Below are 24,873 nucleotides of genomic sequence, written 5' to 3'. Positions count from 1 at the left end.
TATGCTCCCAAATCAGTTCAGCCTTTTGAATATCACAATTGGTATACATTGAATCTGCATCAAAACTGCCAATTCTTGTATTTGGTTTAACCGAAGCATGCTTTACCTGGGAAACGAAATCAGCGGAACTTTTAATATATGATTTTTGAGCCTGAATTAGTGGGCAAAAATACAGCTGATAAGAATTTCCCTATTATTGCTGTAGGAGAATTAAAAGAAGAAAGAATGGGTCGAAGTGGATTACCAGGCTTATGAACTCTAGAAGACCATAAAAGCGAGGGGACGTGCACCCGCGTGGGTAAAACCTTTTGTACAATTGATCTGTGATTTCACCTTTTCCTTTTAGATAAGAAAGCTTATTTTGGACTTCCTGAACAAATTTTTCTGTGGGTTCGGTAGCTAATTGTTCATATATGTTAGAATCAATTAAAAATTTTCTGACTTTTTTGTCGTAATCACCTGAATCTAATACAACAACAGTATTGCCTTTATCGGCTTTCGTAATAATCCTGGAATGATCTTTATGTAGTGCGTGTAAGACCAAACGTTCATTTTTACTAAAATATTTTAAATTTGGATTATTAACAGAAGGCGAATTCAACAAGGTTTCAACAAAATGTGCTCTAACCTCAGCAATCTCTCCAATCTCCGCATGGGAGTCATGAAATGCCCCCTCTGTGTTCGCGATAATTTCACTATAATGTATTTTCGAAGGGGCTATCGAAAATTTCAATCATTTCGACAGAACCTGATTTTGCTCTGTTGCAAGGGGCGTGGAGCTGAGATTTATCACAGCAGGACCAGGATACACTTTTGGGACAAAATGTGAATTATTAGAGAATTTTTCCAATTTTAGACGGTATAATTTCTCAGAGAGTCTTTGTCTAGAAATCCTAAAGTCATGCTGAAAATAATTTTCAGCAATAGCCTTAATTTGATGAAAATCAGCATAAGAAAGCGTACATAATATTTCTCGCTCTAGCCTGAAAATATCCTGATTTAACCGGTAGCACTTGCTTTTGCAATCGCTAATAACATGATTTAAAATACATAACCCTATACGCTCTGTAAATTACTGTTTGTTACGTGTGTTTAAGTGAAGTGAACCTGAATTTTGGGTTCGTGTTAAAGATGATATTTTTTATTTGTGGGAACATGGTGACGAGTCTCTGTGTTCTGTTTTTCACTTGCTCAACTCCTTGGATCCAAAACTTAAATTTACTCAGGAATCAGAGGTAGAGAGGCGTCTTCCTTTCTTAGATGTTCTTGTGCACCGAAATGATACATGTTTCGAGTTTGGTGTCTATAGAAAAACCACACATAATGACCGTTACTTAAATTATTCCTCTAATCAATCTCCTGCTGTGAAAAGAGGAGATGTCATTTTCCTAGTTGATAGAGCATTGAAAGTTTGTTCAACACGCTTCTTGAATTCAGAGCTCAACCACCTTAGAGATATTTTATTTGGGAATGGTTATCCAATTAGTTTAATAAATTCTGTAATTGCAAAACGCATTAAAAGATTATCAGATAGCTACACAGAAAACACGAATCAAAGGGGAAATTCAGTTTATCTTGGTCTCTCGTATGTTAAAGGGGTTTAAGACAATTTTTAAAAACAAATCTAAGATAAAAAAACATTTACACTTACTATAGACCCAGAAATAATATCAGTTCCCAAATTTATCAAGTTAAAGACCCTATCCCGATAGGTGAAAACTCCATTGTCTACAGAATTCCTTGTTCGTGTGCTCTTTGGTATATCAGAAGAACTGATCACCGACTCTCGGATAGATTAACTCAGCACTCTACTTTAATTAATAATACGCTTAAAAAGAGGGAAAAAACTCTGCCGTTGCAGAGTACATCTTTAAAAACCCAGAACATACTATTTTGCTTAATTAAGCTAGCCTAATTTCGCATGACAAAGGTATTGTCCAGCACTACAGAGAAGCTGTTGAAATTTATCTCTTTAAACAGAGATTCCGGTGATTTCAGAATAAACGAGTCATATGTCGGTTTTCTCAAAAATGAAGCCGATACTTTAGTAATCCCTGAAATAAACCTTGAACCACTTTCCCAGTCATATAATCAAACACGTGAAAAACCCCTTAGGTCTCAGAGGATGTCTGCAAGACATGCAATAATTAAAATCCGAAATCAGATGACATAGTTATCCAACTTATTTAATTGCTGGTTCGTAATGTTTTTGAGTGAGTGAATTTTTTCTTTTCTTTGATTCCTAAGTTGTTCGCTAGTATCCGTCGATGTCAGTTCATAGTTTTTTGGATTTTGTGAAAATCGCGGATATTGGCGAATAACTCGCTTGTGGTTGTTAGGTATTTGGCTTTAGTTCTTATAATTTTTGGCTTTTATTGAATTTTATTCATCTTTTGGTTTTTGGTTTTTTCTTTGGTTTTTTGGTTCTTTTCACATTGACTTTCCGCGTTTGTTTTTGTTTTTTTTCTTCGGCACTTTCCTTGGATACATTATTTCGTTTCGCGCTGAAGAAGAGAGGAGTTGTCCTCTCGAAATGTTCGCTTTGTTGTGTATTTTCAGTATTTTCATTTGGCCTTTAAAACCCCCTTTTTTGCTCGTTTTTCTCTCTTTATGTGATGTCAGGCCAATGTGGTTAAAGAAATTATAAAAACCTTATATGCCCCCAGGGCTTAACTCACAACCCTTGCCCTGAGGGCTGTGGGAGGGTTCATCCTCAAAGACCCAATTTCCAGAACTTATAACTACGTTGAATAAAATGGCTATCTCAAATCTTGATTGGTTGTGTTTTGGGAAAGGGGGGACGTGAGAGGGGGTCAGTTGCCCTCCTTTCACTTTCGACTATTAAAAAGGGCGCTAGTCTTTTGAATTTCCAATCGAATGAGCCTTTTTTGAAGTTTCTGCGACAACGCCTTCTATAAAAACCTTATATGCCCCCAGGGCAAAACTTACAACGCTTGTCCTGAAAGCTATGGGGGAGTATTCTCCACAAAAGTTTAATATCTATCTGGAAATCCCCTATGCTGAGCAAAATGGCTATGTCAAAATTTTTAGTGGATGTGTTTCGGGAAATGGTGGGCGCGGAAGGAGTGTTATTTGCCTTCCAATCACTTTTGACTATTAAAAAGGGCACAAGCCATTCCAATTTCCAATTGAATGAGCCCTTTTCGAAGTTTTTACGACGACTACTTCGATACGAAGTGCCCTGCTCTAAAGAAAAAATAAATAAATAGTGCATTGTGCAAACATTGCTCTTATATGCCCCCAGTGCAATACTTAAAACCCTTGCCCTGAGGGTTGTGGGGGAGTGTCCTCCTTAAAAAATATTTTCTATCTGGAAATCAACTGCGCTGAACAAAATGGACTATCTCAAAATTTTGATTGGATGTGTTTGGGGGAATAATGGGCGACTGGGGGGGGGGGGGCTTGTTGAACCATACATGCCCTTAGGGCATAACTTAGAACGCCTGCCCCCGGGACCTGGGGGGTTGTGACGACACCTGAGTTTTTGTTATCTGACTTTTGAACAATATTTAACTTAATGGCTATCTCGAAATTTTTATTGGATGCATTTGGGGAAAAATGGCGTGGGAGGGGCTAGTTACCCTCCAATCTCTTTTGACTCTAAGTATCTGAAATAGAACTTTCATGTTCTTATGAAAGGGATGCTCATATATACTTCATAGAGGCCTCATTTAATTGTAAATTGAAAGTTCTAGTTCAATTTTTAAGAGTCAAGTGAGTTAAGGGCAACTAGGCACCCCTGCGCTACTTTTTCCCCAAACCCATCCGCTACAAATTTTGAGATAGCTATTTTAATGGAAATTTTTCAAAAATTAGATAACAACCCCCCCCCCCGCAGTTCCCGGGGGATAGGCGATTTAAGTGTTGTCTGGGGGCGTATATGGTTCTTATGAAAGTAGTGCTCGTATAAACTTCAGAGAGGGCTCATTTGATTGGAAATTGAAAGTTCTAATTCCTTTTTTAAGAGTAAAAAAGATCGGAGGGCAATTAGCCCCCCTCCTCTATGCCCGAAATGGATCAGATATAAAATTTTGAGACAGACATTTTTTTTTAAATAGTTCAAATTTCAGATAAAAAAAATTCCGGTGTCGACACAGCCCCTAAGAGCCCGGGGGTAGGCGTTGTAAGTTATGCCCCGAGGGCATATATGATGGTTATGGAAGGGATGCTCATATAAACTTCATAGAGAGCTCATTTGATTGGAAATTGAAAGTTGTAATTCACTTTTTAAGAGTCAAAGGTGACTGGAGGGCAGCTAGCCTCCCCCCACACTCCAATTTTTTCCCAGAGACACTTCATATAGAACGGGTCGTCGCATAAACTTCAAAGGTTTCTTTTTCGATTGTAAATCGAGAGTTCTAGTGCCCTTTTACGATTAAAAAGTGTTCGGATGGCAACTGGCCCCCCAAGCCCTTTTCCCCAAAAACGTCTGATAAAAAATTTGAAGTAGCCATTTTGTTAAAAATAGTTCAAAGATCATATAATAAAAACTCTTTTACATATGACCCTTTCGTTAAAATTAGTTCAAAGATCGGATAAGAAAAACTCCCGTGTCGACAACCCCCCCCCAGGGCCCGTGACAGGCGTTTTAAGTATTGCTCTGGGGGCATATATGGTTCATATAGAAGGTATGCTCGTATAAACTTCGGAGAGGGCTTAAACGATTGAAAATTTATAGTTCTAGTTCACTTTTTAAGAGTCAGAAGAGATCAGAGGGCAACTATCCCCCCCCGTCCACGCCTTATTTTCCTCAAACCCATCCGATAAGAACTTTGAGAGAGCTATTTTTTCAAAATGGTCCAAAGATCAGATAACAAAAACTCTGGCGACGACATATCCCACCAGGGCCCGGGGGCAGGCATTGTAAGCTATGTCCTCGGGCCGTATATGCTTCTTATGAAAGGGATACTCGTATAAACTTCAGAGAGGGTTCATTTCAATTATTACCATTAGATATTAAAACTTTGGGTTTGCAACAACCCCCCCCCCCGTTCCCAGGGACCGGCGTTGTAAGTTATATTCTGGGGATATATGGCTCTTACAGAAGGTATACTTGTATAAACTTCAGACAGGGCTCATTTTATTGAAAATAGAAAGTCGTAGATTATTTTTAAAGAGTGAAAAGAGACCGAAGGTTAATTAGTCCCCCCCTCACCCTTTTTCCCCAAACCCATCCCATTAAAATTTTGAGATAGCAATTTTGTTAAAAATAGTTCAAACATCAGATAATAAAAACTCCGAGGTTGACTCAAACCCATTTTTTCGCTTTGATATTGTTGCTTTGATACGAGTTTTGATACTTTGATGAATGTTTGATTTTTTTAAAGTTTGTTTTTGGAATGAGGAATTCTTAAAAACCTGAAAATTTTTGCAATCAAAAGCGAACAAAAATTAATTAAAAAAAAACTTTCCCAAAAATATGTTTTTCAAACAAAAGTAAAGGCAATTTTACACTTAAGCTCAGCAGATACAAATATCTTTTAAAATTCAAACTCAAAACGACCCGAGATTGCTATTAAAGAATAAATGAAACTTAAAACGAACAGAAATTAAATAAACGATCATAGGAAAAGCATACAACAAGTAATAATATAAATGAATAAATAGATCTTAAAGCGAGTAATGCTTAGATTGAATTTGAAAATCAAGCTTAAACCGAAAAAAAATATTTTGCTATTGAAGTATAACTGAAACTTATATAAAAGAGAAATTAAATAAACAATCAATGCAAACAAACATATAATAGATATTAATGTAAATTAATAAAGACATCTTAAACCGAGTGAAACTTAAATTGAATATGCAAATCAAGCTTGAAACGAACAAAATTCATTACAAACAAGAGTTTGGGTATGACCACCTTCTCTCACTGTAAAAGTCTAAAACCTACTTCGTCATCCGCGTTTTAAGATTTATTTATTAATATACATTAACATATATTGTATGTTTGTTTGCATTGATTGTTTATTTAATTTCTGCTCGTTTTAAGTTTCATATATAATTGAATATGAAAATATTTTTTTTTCGTTTTAAGTTTGATATTCATATTCAATCTAAGCATTACTTGCCTTAAGATCTATTTATTCGTTTATATTATTACTTGTTGTATGTTTTTGCTATGATTGTTTATTTAATTTCTGTTCGTTTTAGGTTTCATTTAATCTTTGATAGTAATTACTGATCGTTTTGAGTTTGAATTTTAAAAGGTATTTGTACCTGCTGAGCTTAAATTTAAAATGGCATTTACTTTTTTTTAAAAAAGGTTTTTTTAATTAATTTTCTCAAAGGAAAGAGAAAAAACAGTTCAATTTCTGTTCTAGATTTTCACATAGAAGAGAAAAAGTTACACTTTGCTTCTTGATTTTTTCCAGAGAAAGAAAAAGTTCCACTTTAATTCTGAATTTTCTCAAAGAGGAGAAAAATTTTTGCAGAAATTTTGTCTAAGCCTTTTGAAGAATTCTCTAAAGACAAGACACTATTTGTAATTTCCTGCACCATAACGTCCTCAAGATTGTCAAGAACCATTGATTTCAAGAGCGGGGGTCCTAGGAACTTCATCCAAGACTCTGACACAGAGCAGTAGGGAGAGCTATTGGCATTTTTTCCCCTATATTCGCAAAGAATTTGTTCATATGATGTCGTACTTGGCCTTTTTCTGTGATAAGTTGATCGTCGACAATGAGAGACTTCGAAAGACCTTCTAGTTTTCTAGTTGGCCGACTAGCTTCCTTAATCACGTCCAAGGTCTTCCTCTATCTTTTTACCGCAATTAACAAATCTCTTTGTAATATATACTGTTTTATCTCTCCAAATAATTGATTTCATCATATTACGGTACAACTTAAATGCTTCTAGTTTAGCATCACTTGGTCTATTTTTGTACTCTTTCTAGAGGTTCTGCTTCCTATTTATTGACTTGAGGACTATATGTGTTAACCAGGGAGCTATGGGTGTTCTTTTTGATCGAGAATTCCTTAGAGGAGCTTTTAGACAATAAGACGTGAATTTTTCCTTAGCAGTGTCATAAAATCGGCCAAATATATCGTTTTAATTGCCCAAATTAAAATTTTCTGGGAAAGAAAAGTTCCATGAAGATGTACCCAGATCTTATTCAAATCTATCCAGATCCACTGGTGAGCAGTAGAATCTCAGTGTATCCTGGGGGAATAATCTTTGCGGATTTTGAAGGATTTTAACTAAGGTTGCAACTGGCAAATGGTCGGAAGTATCAGAAAGCAGTAATTCGTTCTTAATGGAGAGTAGTGATGAAGAATAATTTCAATTAATGTTGCTGACTGGTTAGAAATCCTTGTCGGTATGTTTATACGAGGAGCTATCCATACGAAATTAGTAAAGACAAAAGATCCGAAGCCTGTCTAGATGATGGTTCCGCAAGGTCAAGGTTAAAGTCACCCACCAATACAACTTAAGATTTTTCAGCACAAACTTTTCTAAGAGAACCGTCTAATGTTTCCAGAAATTCATATGTAGATTCACTTGCAGAACGATATACTTCACCATTTATTACCCTTTCCTTACTGTTGATTGGGACTTTTATAAAAAGTGATTCAAATACCTTTTCATTATTTGTTCATAAATCATGTCTTACTACAGCCTGAAAATTATTTCGGATATAAAATCTGAGTCCACCTTTTTAGGCCGTCTTGCGGTGAAGAAATTTCGAAATGTAATCGGGAACATCCACTGATTTTTCTCGCTAAAAAATGTTTCACAATGACCGATAATTGCAGGGCACGAATTCCTACATAATAATTGAATATCGTCAAACGAAGAATTTAGGCCCTGAACGTCAAGATCTATAACCGGGAATGCATCACCCCACCGAGCTCCTGAGTCCTCAGCTCCTCCAAAAACACGCTATCAATCATATAGCGTGTCATATATTGATAGCGTACCATAATCGAAGCATAGATTTTCCTTATCTCCAACTGGAAAATCCAGAAAAAAAGTCCAAGTTTTTCTCTTCTTTGAGAAAATTCAGAATATAGGTGGAACTTTTTATTTTCTTTAGTGAATCTAAGAATCGGAGTATATCTTTGGAAAAGTTCATAATCGAAATGTGACTTTTTCTTCTTCTATGGAAAAATTCAGAAAAGAACTTCAAATTTTCTTCGCTTCTTTGAGAAAAATCAGAATTAAAATGAAAATTTCTCTCTTTTTTGGATAAAATTCAGACTCGAAGTATAACTTTTCCCTATCTTCTACGGAAACTTTTTCTCTTCCTTGAGAAAATTCAGAACTGAAGTGGACTTCTTTCTCATCTTTGAAAAAATTCGGAATTGATCTGGAACTATTTTTTAGCTCATTGGAAAAAATTCTGAATCGAAATATAACTTTTTCTCCTCTTTGAGAAAAATTCAGAATTAAAGTGGAACTTCTTCTTTCTCTGGAAAGAATCAAGAAGTGAACTGTAACTTTTTCTCTTCTATGGTCAAATCCATAACAGAACATGAACTGTTTTTTCTCTTTCCTTTGAGAAAATTAATAAAAACAACTTTCTGAAAAACAAGTTGCTAAAAAAAAGTAAATGTCATTTTAAATTTAAGCTCAGCAGATAAAAATACCTTTTAAAATTCAAACTCAAAACAACCAGAAATTACTATTAAAGAATAATTGAAATCCAAAACGAACAGAAATTAAATAAAGAATCATAGCAAAAACATACAACAAGTAATAATATAAACGAATAAATAGATCTTAAGGCAAATAATGCTTAGACTGAATATGAAAATCAAGCTTAAAACAAAAAAAAATATTTTCCTATTGAAGTATAAATGAAACTTAAAACGAACAGAAATTAAATAAACAATCAATGTAAACAAAGATACAATATATATTAACGAAAATAAGTAAATAAATCTTAAAACGAGTGAAACTTAAATATAATATACAAATCAAGCTTTAAACGAACAAAAATAATTACAAACAAGAGTTTGGGTATGACCTCCTTCTCTCACTGTAAACGTCTAAAGCCTACTGCGTCATTGGCGCTTTACTGAAAACCAATTTTATGACAATTATCTTCTTTTGTACTTAATATTGAAAATAAACATTAAAATTATAGTTATATTTTGAACTGATGAGCTTTCAGCAATTGATATCATTATACATCAAATATTCAGTTTAATTTATTAGCTCTTTTTAAAGTGGTTCAAAACGAATACAGTTTCACCACAAACAAGTGTTTGGATACTGCTTCCTTTCTTAACTGTGAATAAAAACCAAAAGCCTACTGCATCTTTAGTGCGTAACTGAAAACGAATTATATTACAAATATTTTCTTTTCCAGTTCTTACAGAATTGAAAATAAAAATAAAATTACAGTGAAATAAATTCTTGAATTGATGGATCTTTCAACAATTAATATCATTATACATCAAATATTCAATTTCAGGTTGTTTATACTTTCCAAGACTGTTCAAGACGCATATAGTTTTCAGTAAAGCGCCAATGACGCAGTAGGTTTTAAACTTTTACAGTGAGAGAAGGAGGTCATACCCAAACTCTTGTTTGTAGTGATTTTTGCTCGTTTCAAGCTTGATTTGCACATTCAATTTAATTTTCACTCGGTTTAAGATGTCTTTATTAATTTACATTAATATCTATTGTATGTTTGTTTGCATTGATTGATTATTTAATTTCTGTTCGTTTTAAGTTTCATTTATGCTTCAATAGGAAAATGTTTTCTTTTCGTTTAAGCTTAATATTCATATTCAATCTAAGCATTACTCGCTTTAAGATTTGTTTATTCATTTATATTATTACTTGTTGAATGTTTTTGCTATGATTGTTTATTTAATTTCTGTTAGCGCTGAATTTTATTTATTCTTTAATATCAATTTAGGTGAGTTTGAATTTTAAAAGGTATTTATATCTACTGAGCGTAAGTTTAAAATAGCCTTTACTTTTCTTTGGAACACTTATTTTTCGGAAAGATTTTTTCTAATTATTTTTTGTTCGTTTTTGATTGCAAAAATTTTCAAATTTTTTAAAATCCCTTATTTCAAAATCAAACTGTTAAGAAAAATCCAACATATATCAAAGTATCAAAACTGGTATCAATGTAGCAATATCAAAGTAAAAAAATGGGTTTGTGTCAACCTCGGAATTTTTATTATCTGATTTTTGAACTATTTTTAACAAAATTGCTACCTCAAAATTTTATCGGATGGGTTTGGGAAAAAGGGCGAGGCGGGGGGGGGGGCTAATTAACCTTCGGTCTCTTTTGACTCTTTAAAAATGATTTACGACTTTCTATTTTTACTGAAATGAGCCATCTCTGAAGTTTATACGAGATTCCCTTCTGTTAGAACCATATATATCCCCAGAGTATAACTTACAACGCCTTTCCCTGGGCCCTTGGGGGCTGTGTCAAACCCGGAGTTTTAATATCTGATGGTAATAATTCAAATGCACCCTCTCTGAAGTTTATACGAGTATCCCTTTCATAAGAACCACATACAGCCCCAGGAAAGAGCTTACAATGCCTGGCCCCGGCCCTGGTGGGATGTGTCGTCACCGGAGTTCTATTATCTGACCTTTGAACTATTTTGAAAAAAATGGCCCTCTCAAAGTTCAGCGTGGAGTGGGGGGCCAATTGCCTTCTGATCTCTTTTGAATCTTAACAAGTGAACGAGAGCTGTCAATTTCCATTTAAGCCCTCTCCGAAGTTTATACGAGCATACCTCCCATAAGAATATGCCCCCAGAGAAATACTAACAACGCCTGTCCCAGACCCTGGGGGGATGTCGACACAGGAGGTTTCTCATCTGACCTTTGAACTATTTTTAACGAAATGGTCATATTTAAAGGAGTTTTTGTTATATGATCTTTGAACTATTTTTAACAAAACAGCTACCTCAAATTTTTTATTAGACGTATTTGGGGAAACAGGGCTCAGGGGGCCAGCTGCCCTCCCAAAACTTTTTACTCATAAAAAGGGCACTAGAAGTCTCGATTTACAATCGAGTGAGCCCCCTTTGACGTTTATGCGACGACCCATTCTATATGAAGTGAATCTGGGAAAAAAATAAATGGAGTGTGGGGGGAGGCTAGCTGCCCTCCAATCACTTTTGACTCTTAAAAAAAGTGAATTACAACTTTCAACTTCCAATCAAATGAGCCCTCTATGAGAAATTGAGCTTTTTTCTTCTTCTTTAGAAAATTCAGAAGTGAAGTGAAACTTTCTAACTTCTATGGTGAAACCCAGAATCGGAGTCTATATTTGAAAAAAAAATTCAAAATCAATCTGTAACTTTTTTCTCTCTTCTATTTAAAAATCTAAAAGAGAACTTGAACTTTTCTTCATTTCTTTGAGAAAACTAAGAATTACAGTGGAACTTCCTCTCTAACCTTGGAAAAAAATTCAGAATCAAAATATAAATTTTCCTGTCTTCTTCGGAAAAATTGAAAAAAGAACTTGTTTATTTTCTTTTCTTTGAGAAAATTCAGAGCTGAAGTGGGACTTCTTTCTCTTCTCTGAGAAAATTCAGTATTGAACTGAAAATTTTTTCTCTCTTCTGGGAAAATCGAGCATACAATGCCTGCCCCCGGGCCCTTGGGGGATGTGTCTACATCGGAGTTTTTGTTATCTGACCTTTGAACTATTTTGAAAAAATGGCTCTCTCAAAGTTCTTATCGGATTGGTCTGAGGAAAATAGGGCGAGGAGAGGGGGGCTAGTTGCCCTCCGACCTCTTTTGACTCTTAATAAGTGAAACAGAGCTGTCAATTTCCAATCATTTAAACCCTCTCCGAAGTTTATACGAGCATAGCTTCCATAAGAACCCTATATGCCCTCAGAGCAATACTAACAACGTCTACCCTTGACCCTGGGGGGGATGTCGACATAGGAGTTTTTCTCATCTGACCTTTGAACTATTTTTAACGAAATGGTCATATGTATAAGAGTTTTTGTTATATGATCTGTGAACTATTTTTAACAAAATGGCTACCTCAAATTGTTTATCAGACGTATTTTGAGAAATAGGGCTTGGGGGCCAGTTGCCCTCCGAAAACTTTTTACTCGTAAAAAGGGCACTAGAACTTTCGATTTACAATCGAATGAGCCCCCTTTGAAATTTATTCGACGACCCCTTCTACATGAAGTGACACTGGGAAAAAAATAAATGGAGTGTGGGGGGAGGCTAGCTGCCCTACAATCAATTTTGACTCTTAAAAAGTGAATTACAACTTTTAATTTCCAATCAAATGAGCCCTCTATGAGAACCTGAACTTTTTTCTTCTTCTTTGGAAAGTTCAGAAGTGAAGTGAAACTTGGGGGCATATAAAGTTTTTATAGAAGGCAATGTCATATAAACAATGTCATATTTTCAATTTCGATTGAAAATTCAAAGGGCTAGTGCGCTTTTTAATAGTCTAAAGTGATTGGAGGGCAAATAGCCCCCCCCCACACCCATCATTCCCCCAAACACATCCAATCAAAATTTTGAAATAGCCATTTTGTTCAGCGTAGTTGATTTCCATATAGAAATTATGTTTTTGAGGAGCACACACCCCCACAGTCTTCAGGGCAATGGTTGTAAGTTATGCCCTGGGGGCATATAAGGTTTTAATAGAAGGCGTTGTCGTAGAAACTTCAAAAAAGGATCATTTGATTGGAAATTCAAAGGGCTAGTGCCCTTTTTAATAGTCAAAAGTGATTGGAGGGCAACTAACCCCCCTCTAACGCCCACCTTTCCCCCAAACACATCCAATCAAAACTTTGAGATAGCCATTTTATTCAACGTAGTTTTAAGTTCTCTAAATTAGGTCTTTGAGGATGACAACCTCCCCACAGCCCTCAGGGCAAGGGTTGTAAGTTATGCCCTGGGGGCATAAAAGGTTTTTATAGAACGCGTCGTAGAAACTTCAGAAAGGGTTCATTCGATTAGAAATTGAAATGGCTAGTGCCCGTTTTAACAGTCGAAAGCAATTGGAAGGCAACCAACACCCCTTTCACGTCCACCATTTCCCCAAACACATCCAATCAAAATTTTGAGATAGCCATTTTGTTCCACGCAGTTAAAGCTCTGGAAATTATACCTTTGAGCAGGACACTCCCCCCACAGTTTTCACGGCAAAGGTTATAAGTTATGCCCTGGGGACATATAAGTCCTAATGAAATTTAACATAATGTTATAAATTTAACATAATTATAAATATAATTACGTAATATAATTATAATAACATAATTATAAATATAATTATAAATATAATTATAATAAATGTTATAAATATTTTTATAATAACATATCTTTATAACATAAAGTTTTTAACATAATGGGCAAATGGGAGGGCGGGCGTGGGAGAGGGACTAGTTGCCCTCCCATCACTTTCGACTATTAAAAGGGTATTAGGCCTTTCTATTTTCAATCAAATGAGCCATTTTCGAACTTCGTATGGCAACTCTTTCAATACAAAGTGCCCTGGTCTAAACAAAAAAAAAATAATAATACAATGTACCCAGATCGATCTTTACTATAAAAATATCGAGCCTTCCAAACACTTTCGACAAATAAAAAGGGCAGTAGCCCTTTCAATTTCCATTTGAAGGAGCCCTTTTTGAGTTTCTACGACATAATTTTCTGTAAACACCTTATATGTCCCCAGGGCTTAAATTACAACCCTTGCCCTGAGGGCTGTGAGGGATTTTTCATGCTCAAAGACCTAATTTCCAGAAGTTTCCACTACTTTAAACAAAACGGGTATCTCAAAATTTTGATTGGATGTGTTTGGGGAAAGGTAGGTGTGAGGGGGGGGGGGGTTTAGTTGCCCTTCAATCATTTTCGGATATTAAAAAGGGCACTAGATTATCCAATTTCCAATCAAATGAGCCTTTCTGAAGTTGCTAAGACAAAACTTTCTATAAAAGCCTTTTATGCCCCCAGGGCATAGCTTACAACCATTTTCCTTAGGATTGTCGGGAGGGAGGAGGAGTGTTTTCATCCTCAAAGACCTAATTTCCAGAGCTTTCAACTACGTTGAACAAAATGAACATCTCAAAATTTCGATTGTATGTGTTTGGGAAAATGGTGGGCGTGAGAGGGTGGTTAGCTGCTCTTCAAACACTTTTGACTATTCAAAAGGGCTTTATCCGTTTCAATTTCAAATCATATTAGCCCTTTTTGAAGTTTCTACAACAACTCTTTCTATAAAAATCTCATATGCCCCAGGGAATAACTTACAACCCTTGCCCTAAGGGCTCTGGGGGGGGGGGGTTTTATCGACGAAGAAATAATTTCCATAACTTTCAAATACGTAGTAAAAATGGCTATCTCGAAATTTTGATTGTATGTCTTTGGGGAAATTGTGGACGTGAGAGGGGGATTAGTTGCCCTCCAATTACTTTCCATTACTAAAAATGGCACTAGCCATTTCAATTTCCAATCAAATAAGCCATTTTTGAAGTTTCTACGACAACACTTTCTATAAAAACCTTATGTGCCCCCAGGCCATAGCTTACAACCCTTGCCCTGAGGGTCCTGGGGGGAGAAGGTTGTCATCCTTAAAGACCTAATTTCCAAAACTTTCAATTACGTTGAACAAAATGACTATCTAATATTTCTGATTGGATGTGTTTGGGGAAAAGGTGGGCGTGAGAGAGGGGTTCCTCCAAGCACTTTCGACTATTAAAAAGGCGTTTGTCCTTTGAATTTTCAATTGAATGCATCATTTTTCAAGTTTCTACGACAAAACATTCAATAAAAACTTTATATGCCCCCAAGGCATAATTTGTAACACTTGTCAAGAGGGCTCTAAGGGGGAGGAGTGGTCATCCTCAAAGACCTAATTTTCAGAACTTACAACTACGTTGAACAAAGTGGCTATCTAAAAAATTTGGATCGGAAGTATTTGGATTAATGGTGGAGGTGAGAGAGGGGCTAGTTGCCCTTAAATCACTTTCGACTATTAAAAATGACACTAACCCTTTGAATTTCTAGTTGAATGCGCCGTTTTTCAAGTTTTTACAACAAAGCTTTCAAATCGTATAGAAGAAAACCTTCTATACGATTGTTTGCCTGTTATTTCAAGCAAATTTATGGTCCTATGTTAATTCTAAATTCTTGGTCAACCTTCTTAAGACCATAGGCGGGCGTACCTTATTTGCCTCTCATTACAGGCAATCTAACGGTCTTATGTCAATTTTAATTTCTTTGTCAGCATGCCTGAGACTCTAGGCAGGCATGCCTTTCCAAAAACTAACAAACAAGTATGTGACCAATAAGAGAGTCATGCATACTCCTGCCATTTACCCGTGCCCCAGCCAATTAAACATTTGCCTCTCAAATACTTGGACTATCTGTCTTGGCTTTTCTCTGTCTACAATTAGCCATGTCTTGATGCAACCTATGCAACCTACTGCAAAATACTTGATAACTTTAGCCTTTCCAAAAACTAACCTGACAAGTATATGTCCAATATGAGAGTCATGCATACTCCTGTCATTCACCCGTGCCCCAGCCATTTAAACATTTGCCTCTCAATTACTTTGACTATCTGTCTTGGCTTTGCTCTGTTTACAATCAGCCATGCCTTGATGTAATGTATCCAACCTATTTCAAAATACTTGATAACTTCAATTCAAAATTAACGGACTTGAAATGTTTAAATGGCTGGGGCACGGGTAAATGGCAAGGGTAAATTATGCCCCCAAGGCATAACTTATAACCCTTGTCCTGAAGACTGTGAGGGGAATGTCCTGCTCAAATGTATAATTTCCAGAACTTTCAACTACGTTAAAAAAAATGGCTATCTCTAAATTTCCATTGGCTGTGTTTGGGGAAATGGTGGGTGTGGAAGGGGTGTTAGTTGCCTTCCAATCACTTTCAACTATTAAAACAGGGACTAGCCATTTCAATTTCCAAAGGAATGAGCACTTTTTGAAGTTTCTACGACAATGCTTTCTATAAAAACCTTATATGCCCCCAGGGCATAACTAACAACCCTTGCCCTAAGGAATGTGGGGGGGTTTTCATCCTCAAAGACCTTATATCCAGAACTTTCAACTATGTTGAACAAAACGGCTATCTCAAAATTTTGATTGGATGTGCTTGGGGAAAAGGTGGGCGTGAGAGGGGGGTTAATTACCCTCCAATCACTTTCGACTATTGAAAAAGGGCTGTAGCCCTTTGAATTTCCAATCGAATGAGCCTCTTTTGGAGTTTCTACGACAACACTTTCCATAAAACCTTATATTCCCCCTAGGCATAACTTACAGCTCTTGCCCTGAGGGCTGTGGGGGAGTGTCCTCCTAAAAAACATAATTTCTATCTGGAAATCAACTGCACTGAACCAAATGACTATCTCAAAATTTTGATTGGATGTATTTCGGGAAATGATGGGCTTGGAAGGAATGTTAGTTGCCTTCCGATCACTTTCGACTATTAAAAATGGCACTAGCCATTCCCATTTCCAATCGAATGAGCCCCTTTCCAAGTTTCTACGAAAACTCTTTCAATACGAAGTGCCCTGGTATGAAAAGAATTGTAAATAATAATACATTGTACCGACATCGTTGTTTACTTAGGCAGCACGATTGCGCTGCCTATGATTCATTTTCCCTCTTCGCCTCAATTATTGTACCCGTAGGAAACAAACTATCATCAATCTAGCATGCAAAAAAAGTTGAATTCTCCTAGCAAGCAATACGCTACTTCTAGAATGTATTAGCTAGAACAGAATATTGGAAAGGGCTTCATATGCAAGTTGATTAAGGCATAGTTTTATTGGATGCAAATTGGTCTTCCGAGTCTTAATGAAGACAAAAATCATGAAAAGAAAAAAATGCACGGAAAAAAATAGTCTCAATAGTGTTATATAGCACCCTACGTATGTGTCCTCCTCAATTAAAAGCGGGTAAATCCCCCTCGGGTTCTGAAGAAGAAGGGTAAGTTAAAAGGATAAGGGTAAGTTAACGTTCCCCATTATGTAAGAAATAAAAAAACGCTTTGACAGAAAAAAAGCCTTGAAAGAAAGAAAAAAACGACTTGAACATCTCGAAGAGAAGTATCTCAAGATACGTCTTGAAATGATAAAACGTTACGTAAGACCCACATGTGCGCTGTATTTATATAACATTTGCTCTCTCATTACGTAAGACCCATGTGTGCACTACTATTAAGCCATAAATCCACTAAGTCATGCATTATCCTCAACTCCAATCACTTAGGTCAAAATCACCTGTGATGTAACATTTGTTGACTTACGCAAGATTGTACGATTTTCTATTACAAAGCAACTGAATGTAAACATTCTCTAAAGTCTACATCTCTTAGTTTACCCCTATTAGTTAACTGAAGCAAGATTGCGTCATTCATATTTTACCCGGTCATTTTAAAACAGGGGTGTATCTTCCATGGCGTCAGGAGAAACCAGGGTGCCATGGAATCCAGGGGTGTTTGTCACAGGGCATGTTTCAAAATGGGGGGGGGTGTCCCCCCAAAATACAAGCATTGTCGCAATAGCTGCTGGCTCCCATGGAACCAGGGGTGTCGTGGAAACAGGGCTTGTCGTGGAAATCATATGGGAATCTTGTATGGGTGTCGTAGATCTGCTATGAGCGTCGTAGAAATCCTATGGGAATCTGCCATGGACGTCGTGAAAGGTCTTATGGCATTACTGCTGCTAGGCGGGACTACTTTCCTTTACTTCTGTTGTAATAAGTGTTATTAAATTTCATTGTTTTACATGTGTTACATATTCTCGAAAATGAAAATTATTATTTTTGAGGCATAGGCAAGAAAGGAAAAGCCCTCTGAACTCACCAAAATTTAAAGCCAGTAAAAAGAACGGAACCTGATTTCTCGCACAATTTTTCACGAGTTAACTTCTGTTTCTTTCTAAAGACAAGTAATATATTTCTACTACACATTTTGCTATTATAAAACAAATATAATTTTTTAATGCATTCTGTTCAATAACGCGATTACTATGTAACAGCTTGTGAAAATAGCCACTTCTTTTTCAATTCAACCTACTTTTATAGTACATAGAAACTTCACAGACTAGTTATCTTTCTTGTTGCTTCCGACAAATATTATAATTTTAATCTCCCTGTCATGAGCATTCATTCATGGAAACATAAGGGGGGGGGGGCAAGGATTCTTTAAAAAATAAGTAATGAAGAATTTCATTCCCACGAATTTAATAATTTCCCTGCCAGGAGCGCCCATTCAGAAAAATAGGCGGGATGGGAGATGGCAGTGATCTTCTTTAAAAAATCTAAGGAATAAAAAAAAGTATATTTTCAAAATCTAGGATTCGAATTTTTTCTTTGAAACAATACTGAACGTATCCATACTAAAATACGCCTTAGAATAAATATACAAGGAATGAAAAATCATTCCACTGACGGTTACCAAGAATATTGCAATCCCTCTGTCAGATGCACCTATTCAAGGAAATACGGGAGCTGGGGTGATAAGGAACTTCTTAAAGAAAATTAATACACACAAAAAAAGAATTTTAGGTTTAGTTTTTTTAGTGGGATACCATAAGAAAGAATTTTCCAAAATGTTTGGTAGGTAAAAATATATAGTAAGACAGTCAAAATATAGTAAGACATTCCCCCTTTTCCTAGAATTTGGTATCCCTGCTCTTTCTAGCTGACAAAATAAGAGGAACAATATTATTCTTTTCTTATATAACATAATCAAAATGTTGTGAGCTCATGTTCTCAAACATGAGCTCACATGAGCTCACATGAGCTCACATTATTTATTCTCAAACATTTATTTGAAGTCATGTTGGCCGGTGCAATTGTTGATTATTATTTAATTATGTGGTAATTTATTGATTTGAGGTGTGGGCGGTGGGTTCAGTGTGGTGTCTCATTTTCTTCCTAGTATATCTAGTGTATTATTATTTCTTTTCATCATTTGTTATTATTATTATTATTTCTTTTATTTTTTTTATTTTGACTGTTTTCGATTATAACTCACTGTGTAGGCACCCCCTGTAAATATTTTGCTTTCAATTGATTCTTATTTTAAAAGTTTTATTTTGTCTTGTAGTGATTTATTGAGAAATTAAATGAACTTGAACTTGAAAAAAACTTGAACTTGAGAAAAAACTCAAGAGTTCATAGCAAGAGTTCATTATATTTTGAAATGAAACGCTCTAGAAACTACTTTATTTGCGATATTTTGTTACAAAGGAATGACTTTAATATCAGATTAGTCTGCTGTATTGAGCATATTTAGCTAGATTTTATTCTCATTATATCATGACATCATCCTACAAACAAATGCAAATTTAACTAAATGAAAATTTTTAAAGTTTAACTTAATTAAAAAAAATTTTCTGTGTGAAGGAATAAATCTAAAGCTAGGTTATATTTTTATAGTACATAAGTCACACTACAGTCTCTTTTGTGGATTAAATAAAAAGAAACGACAATTTTTTTTTACTGAAAGTAAGGTGCAACATTAAAACTTGAAACGAACAGAAATCATTTCATGTATAAGGAGACTGTCCCCTTCTCAGTACCCCTCTCTTCTCACTAAGGTTTTTAAGAACTTTTAATAAAGGCTCTTATTCTAATTACACAGCCCTTGTGTTTCAAAAATCGTTCTTAAAGAATTGAGACGAAAGGTCAAATTTAGCGTAAGAAGCAGTGTCTGTGAACTAAATAAAGTAGGGCTAAATAAATAGATGCAGTTGACTTGACGTTTGAGTTCTAGATTTTAATCTCGTGAGTAGTACAATTAAGATACTACCATTACTGTTACTAATGACAACTCACTTCACCACAAATCTGAAAAAGGTCAACATAGTCAGCAAAACACAACTTTATGAGGAGTAAATTACCATTTCTAATACTAATGACTCATTACCATCCGTCTGATGACCAAGCCATCTGAGACCACAAGCCTACTCCCAAAACAAATAATCTTATAATTGCTAAACAATTACTACTACTACTAGCAACTCATTGCGGCACCGATCGGATTGAAGCCAACATAACCAACACACCACAACTTAATAAGGGATAAACTCCCACTACCCCTACTAATAACTTAGTGCAGCAAAACTTTAGTTTCCTTTCATATGTATTTTTGACTTTTGTTTTGAAGAATATCAGTATTTATGATTTGGATCGTAGTAGCACCCTATGTATAGACATTGAAGTGCTGTCATATCATTTATGCTAATTTATTGATTTAATTGAGCAATAAATTTAACAATGAGCCATTTCAATTCTAGATTTCCAAAAATATTTTGGGTAACAAAATTAGAAAGCTGCTTCCGCGACTTTAGATCTAATAAAGCCCAATCTGGGTATCGCAGAACCCAGGTCTGGCTTTAATGTCTGTCTGGGAAGTGTTAGATTTCCATTTAGAAATAAAATAACACTAATAAGGAGAATATCAAAAGAGTGAGGTGTGATAAAAAATTAACGTAAAATTAGATTGAATAAAAGCACTGTGTTTGTATGCCACAAAAAAAAAAGTTCAAGGAACTTTTCTTCCAATCTGACACGTCATCAGAAAATCTGTGAAGTGTTGCTTAGTCGTAGTGCTTAGTCGTTGCCAATTTTTGACGAAATATTTGCTGAGTCAGAGCTTAGTCTAAAAGTTCCAACTCCCTTTTTTTACACCAGATTCAATGGAAGTCCATGTGTTGTAGTATTCGTTGTTTTATATTTCCTATTTATAGCAATCGGAATATACATTTGACTGTTACATTTTGTAACACAACTTCTACACAGATTTTTGTTCCTAAATTCTGGAAAAGTGTAAACCTATTTCATCTTATTATCCTTAACGGTATATTTAATTGATATCACATATATTTCAGTTTTCTCTATAGCTCCAAATATATAATAGGTTTCTGAATTTTTAAGGTTCTCTATCGCTGGGTTCTCACAGTAAAGAAAAACTACAGAGCTGTACCTTATCATAATTGGAGACATTCCTTTAGTGTTGCCCAAACTATGTTTGCAATGCTACAGGTAAGATTTATTTATTATTTCCAGTTTAATAACGTTTCTTTTTTCATTCTCTCGCTTTGTCTCTCTCCTCTATCGCTCTCTCTCTCTCCCTTCATCTCTTCCTCTTTTTCACTAGATAGTACTCCCGTTTTCTCATTATCATCCAGATCCATGCACTTGTGTTGCAATTGAAAACCTTATTTTCTTCATATTTTACCTTAAGAACAAAAATGTGTAAGAATTTTCAAAAATTTTCTGTTTTTTTTCATTTCAACCTAGTAAAAGATTCTATCTTTCGTGGAGTATTTAATCACTTGGATATATTCTGTTCGTCTAAGCAATTTTCATTCTAGATAAAGAACAACTGTTTGAACAATAATTTCATAAAAAAAAAACAGAATTATCATCTTCGTCAGCATCTGTTATCTTTATTTTTGATGTGGTTACTTCTTTCAATTTCTCTTCCTTTTGGGTTTATTTATTTATTCATACTAACTTCTGGCAGTCTTAAGTTTGGGTTATTATGCCGCTGTAAGTTTGAGTTATTATTTGACTTTGTTGCTTATTGGATACTATCTATTATTGGTCTATGCTATGAATATTTTTTAAGATTTTCTGCCTAAGAGTTAAAATATATAACTCCAATTAGGTCCAATTAGGTAATCTGTGTGTTGGCTTTGATTGTATTAATTTGGCATTTGGCTTTGATTGTTGCATAAATTCAGCCGTTCCTGATTTTTTTTTTTGCCAATTGCGACTCCCCTCAACTAGGGTCGTATCCAGGATTTTTTTTTTCCTCAGGGGTTGTTTTACACAAGAATTTTTTTTCGAGGATGGGGGGTACACAAAAATCCTCAAAAAAAGCATAACAAATTCGTTTATATCCAATTTTGCTATGTTTTTACAGGTCAGACAAATATTTCGGAGGATTTGGCGTTTAAACCCCCTAACCTCCCTGGATACGGCCATGCCTTCAAACTTCCATAGAAGTCTCTATTAATACACTTAGCCGCTTCTAATGAGTTTTAAGGAGTGACTGGGATATTGCAGATTCACAATTATCTGGATATCCGGATATCCGGATTATCCGGTTTATTTTGATTTAGTTAATTATCCCCCTAGACATTCCATGGAAATCTCACCTTAATACTCCCGACGGTTCAACTTCCCACCTGGACAACCTAGGTACACGGAGCGTCTTTTGATTCAGTTCGTAATCGGCCTTGACATTCCTTGAAAAGTTCAAATTAATAGCATTACCCTGATCAAACAGTACGTGGTAACGAACTGTAAGTAAAGAGCGACCCGGCTCAATGGTAACCGACACTCTAAAAAACGGAATTTTGGTACCAATAGATACATCAAAAGAATCAGACTTTATTTCTGAGTTCAAATATATAAGTTTCATCAAGTTTAATCTTACCCATCAAAAGTTACGCGCCTGAGAATATTTGGCTGATTTTCGAAAAAGGGAAAAAGACCCCCTAAAAGTTATAGAACCTTAATGAAATTCACACCATTATATTCAGCGTATCAGAGAACCCTACTGTAGAGGTTTCAAGCTCCTATCTACAAAAATGTGGAATTTTGCATTTTTTGCCAGAAAAAAGATCACGGGTGCGTGTTTATTTTTTTTTCCAGGGGTAATCGTATTGACCCAGTGGTCCTAGAATATCGTAGAAGGGCCCATTGGAATAGAAATTAAAAGTTCTAGTGCCCTTTTTAAGTGACCAAAAAAATGGAGGGCAACTAGGCCCCCTCCGACGCTCATTTTTTTCTCAAAGTCACCCAATTAAAATTTTGAGATATTTATTTTGTTCAGCATAGTCGAAAATCTAATAAATATGTCTTTTAGGATGACTTAATCCACCAGAGTTCCCAGGGGAAGGGCTGCAAGTTATGAACTTTGCCCATTGCTTACATATTGTATTGGTTATTGGGAAGTATACAGACATTTTCAGGAAGAATTTTTTCTGGTGGGGGGGGGCTGGAGGAAGGGGTTACTTGTGAGAATCTTTCCTTGGAAGATGTTTCTTTGGGGGGAGGGACATTTCTATGAAGGGGGCGCCGGATTTCCAAGCATTATTTAAAAATCGATCAGAAATTAAATAAAAAAATAAAAAAAAGTTTTTTCAACTTAAAGCAAGAAGCAACATTAGCACTTAAAATGAACAGAAATTAGTACGTATATGAGGGGGTTCTCCCCCAAGTCAATAACTCGCTCTTTACGTTACAGTTTTTTTTAGTGCTTTCAAAAGAGCTATCTATTCTAATTAAACGGCTTTGTGATTCAGGGGTTTGTGAATTAAATTTTTTTTTTACTTTTAGCCTAAAGAGCATGGTATTGACTAAGGGAATAACCCCATCATATACGTAATAACATATACGTAATAAAAAAAACAATAAAAAAAAAGCGATACGACTCAATAGTAATCGAAACTTTTAAAAACGGAACTTTGATGTCAATAAATGTATCAAAAGAATGGGCTTATAATGCAGCTTCTAAATATGTGAATTTTGTTAAGTTTACTATTATTGATCATAGGCTAGGAGTCTGAGAAAATTTACCTGATTTCGTTAAGGGGAGAAACATCCCTAAATGTGAAAGAATGTTAATGAAAATCAAAACGTCAGTTTCGGCGCATCAGAAAACCCTTCTGGATAGGTTTCAAGCTAGTGTGTGCTAAAATATGAAACTTTTTATTTTTTGCCAGAAGAAAAATATACGAATATAGAAGTTCGTTATGTAAGTTAATTTGTAAATTACGTCAGCACCAAATTTAGAGACAGCCATTTAGCAAAAGTAAAGTAAAATTTTTACGCAAATTTTGTTTACTTATTCAATGACGTTGAGCAAAAATAAAAGCTGCATTAACTAAAAAACGATCAGAAATTAAATAAAAAAACAAGTTTTTTAAACTGAAAGTAAGGAGCGACATTAAAACTTAAAACGAACAGAAATTATTCCGTATATCTAAGGGGCTGTCCCCTCCTCAACGCCTCGCTCTTTACGCTAAAGTTTGACTCTGTCTCACAACTTTATTTTTTAAAACAATAAAAATCTTTAGCGTAAAGAGCGAGGCGTTGAGGAAAGGACAGCCCCTTAGAATAATTTCTAAGAATAATTTCTTAGAATATTTTAATAATTTCTGTTCGTTTTAAGTTTTAATGTCGCTCCTTACTTTCAGTTTAAAAAACTTGTTTTTTTTTTATTTAATATATTACAATTACGCCCTTTTTTACAACAAGGATACCGCATACATCTTATCTTTAGGCTTAGTTCAAAAGTGTCTGCTATACTTCCTGAAAAATCCAAATTAATGCCCATAATCGTTCCTGAGATATGCAGATACACCCTTTGACAACGTAGATTAACAGAGAGTACTTTGATTTGGTTCCACGACACTCCCTGAAGTCTTCAGATTGATATCCTTAGGTAAATATTGCAGATTCACCATTATCTAGATATACATAGTTTATTTTGATTTAGTTAATTATCCCTCTAGATATTCCATGAAAATTTCCTCTTAATACTCCCGGCCGTTCAACATCCCGCCTGGACAGCCTAGGTACATGTAGGATATTTTGATTCAGTTTGTAATCTGCCTTAACATTCCCCGAAAAGTTCAAACTAATACCCTTACCCTGATATATTACAAGTACGCCCTTTTAACAACCAGTATACACATATTTTCTTTAAGCTTAGTTCAAGTATTTCTTCTATACTTCCTGAAAAATTCAAATTAATACCCATATCCGTTCCTGAGATATGCAGATACACTTTTTTTGCAGCGTAGATAAATAGAGAATACTTCGATTTGGTTCCACAACACTCCCTGAAGTTTTCAGATTAATATCCTTAGATATTTCTGAGATGTGCAGAGACGCCCATTCGAGAACC

The 24,873-nt window shown here is 35.3% G+C and overlaps 1 protein-coding gene across 1 annotated transcript in view; it reads left to right on the top strand.

Annotated features, from left to right (window-relative positions):
• LOC148943868 (dual 3',5'-cyclic-AMP and -GMP phosphodiesterase 11A-like) overlaps positions 1–24,873 on the top strand; it is a 103,598-nt gene that overhangs the window by 52,851 nt on the left and 25,874 nt on the right. Inside the window, exon 6 of the mRNA XM_089101267.1 lies at positions 20,886–20,993. Coding sequence (XP_088957393.1) covers positions 20,886–20,993 — 108 coding nt within the window. The remainder of the gene's footprint in view (positions 1–20,885; positions 20,994–24,873) is intronic.

The sequence above is a fragment of the Artemia sp. Qi Xiang Cuo genome, chromosome 15 (assembly GCF_049724085.1).
Source record: "Artemia sp. Qi Xiang Cuo chromosome 15, ASM4972408v1, whole genome shotgun sequence".
In the NCBI taxonomy this organism is placed as follows: domain Eukaryota; kingdom Metazoa; phylum Arthropoda; class Branchiopoda; order Anostraca; family Artemiidae; genus Artemia; species Artemia sp. Qi Xiang Cuo.
The sequence above is the reverse complement of the archived record's forward strand: the minus strand, read 5'-3'. Positions and strand labels throughout refer to the sequence as shown.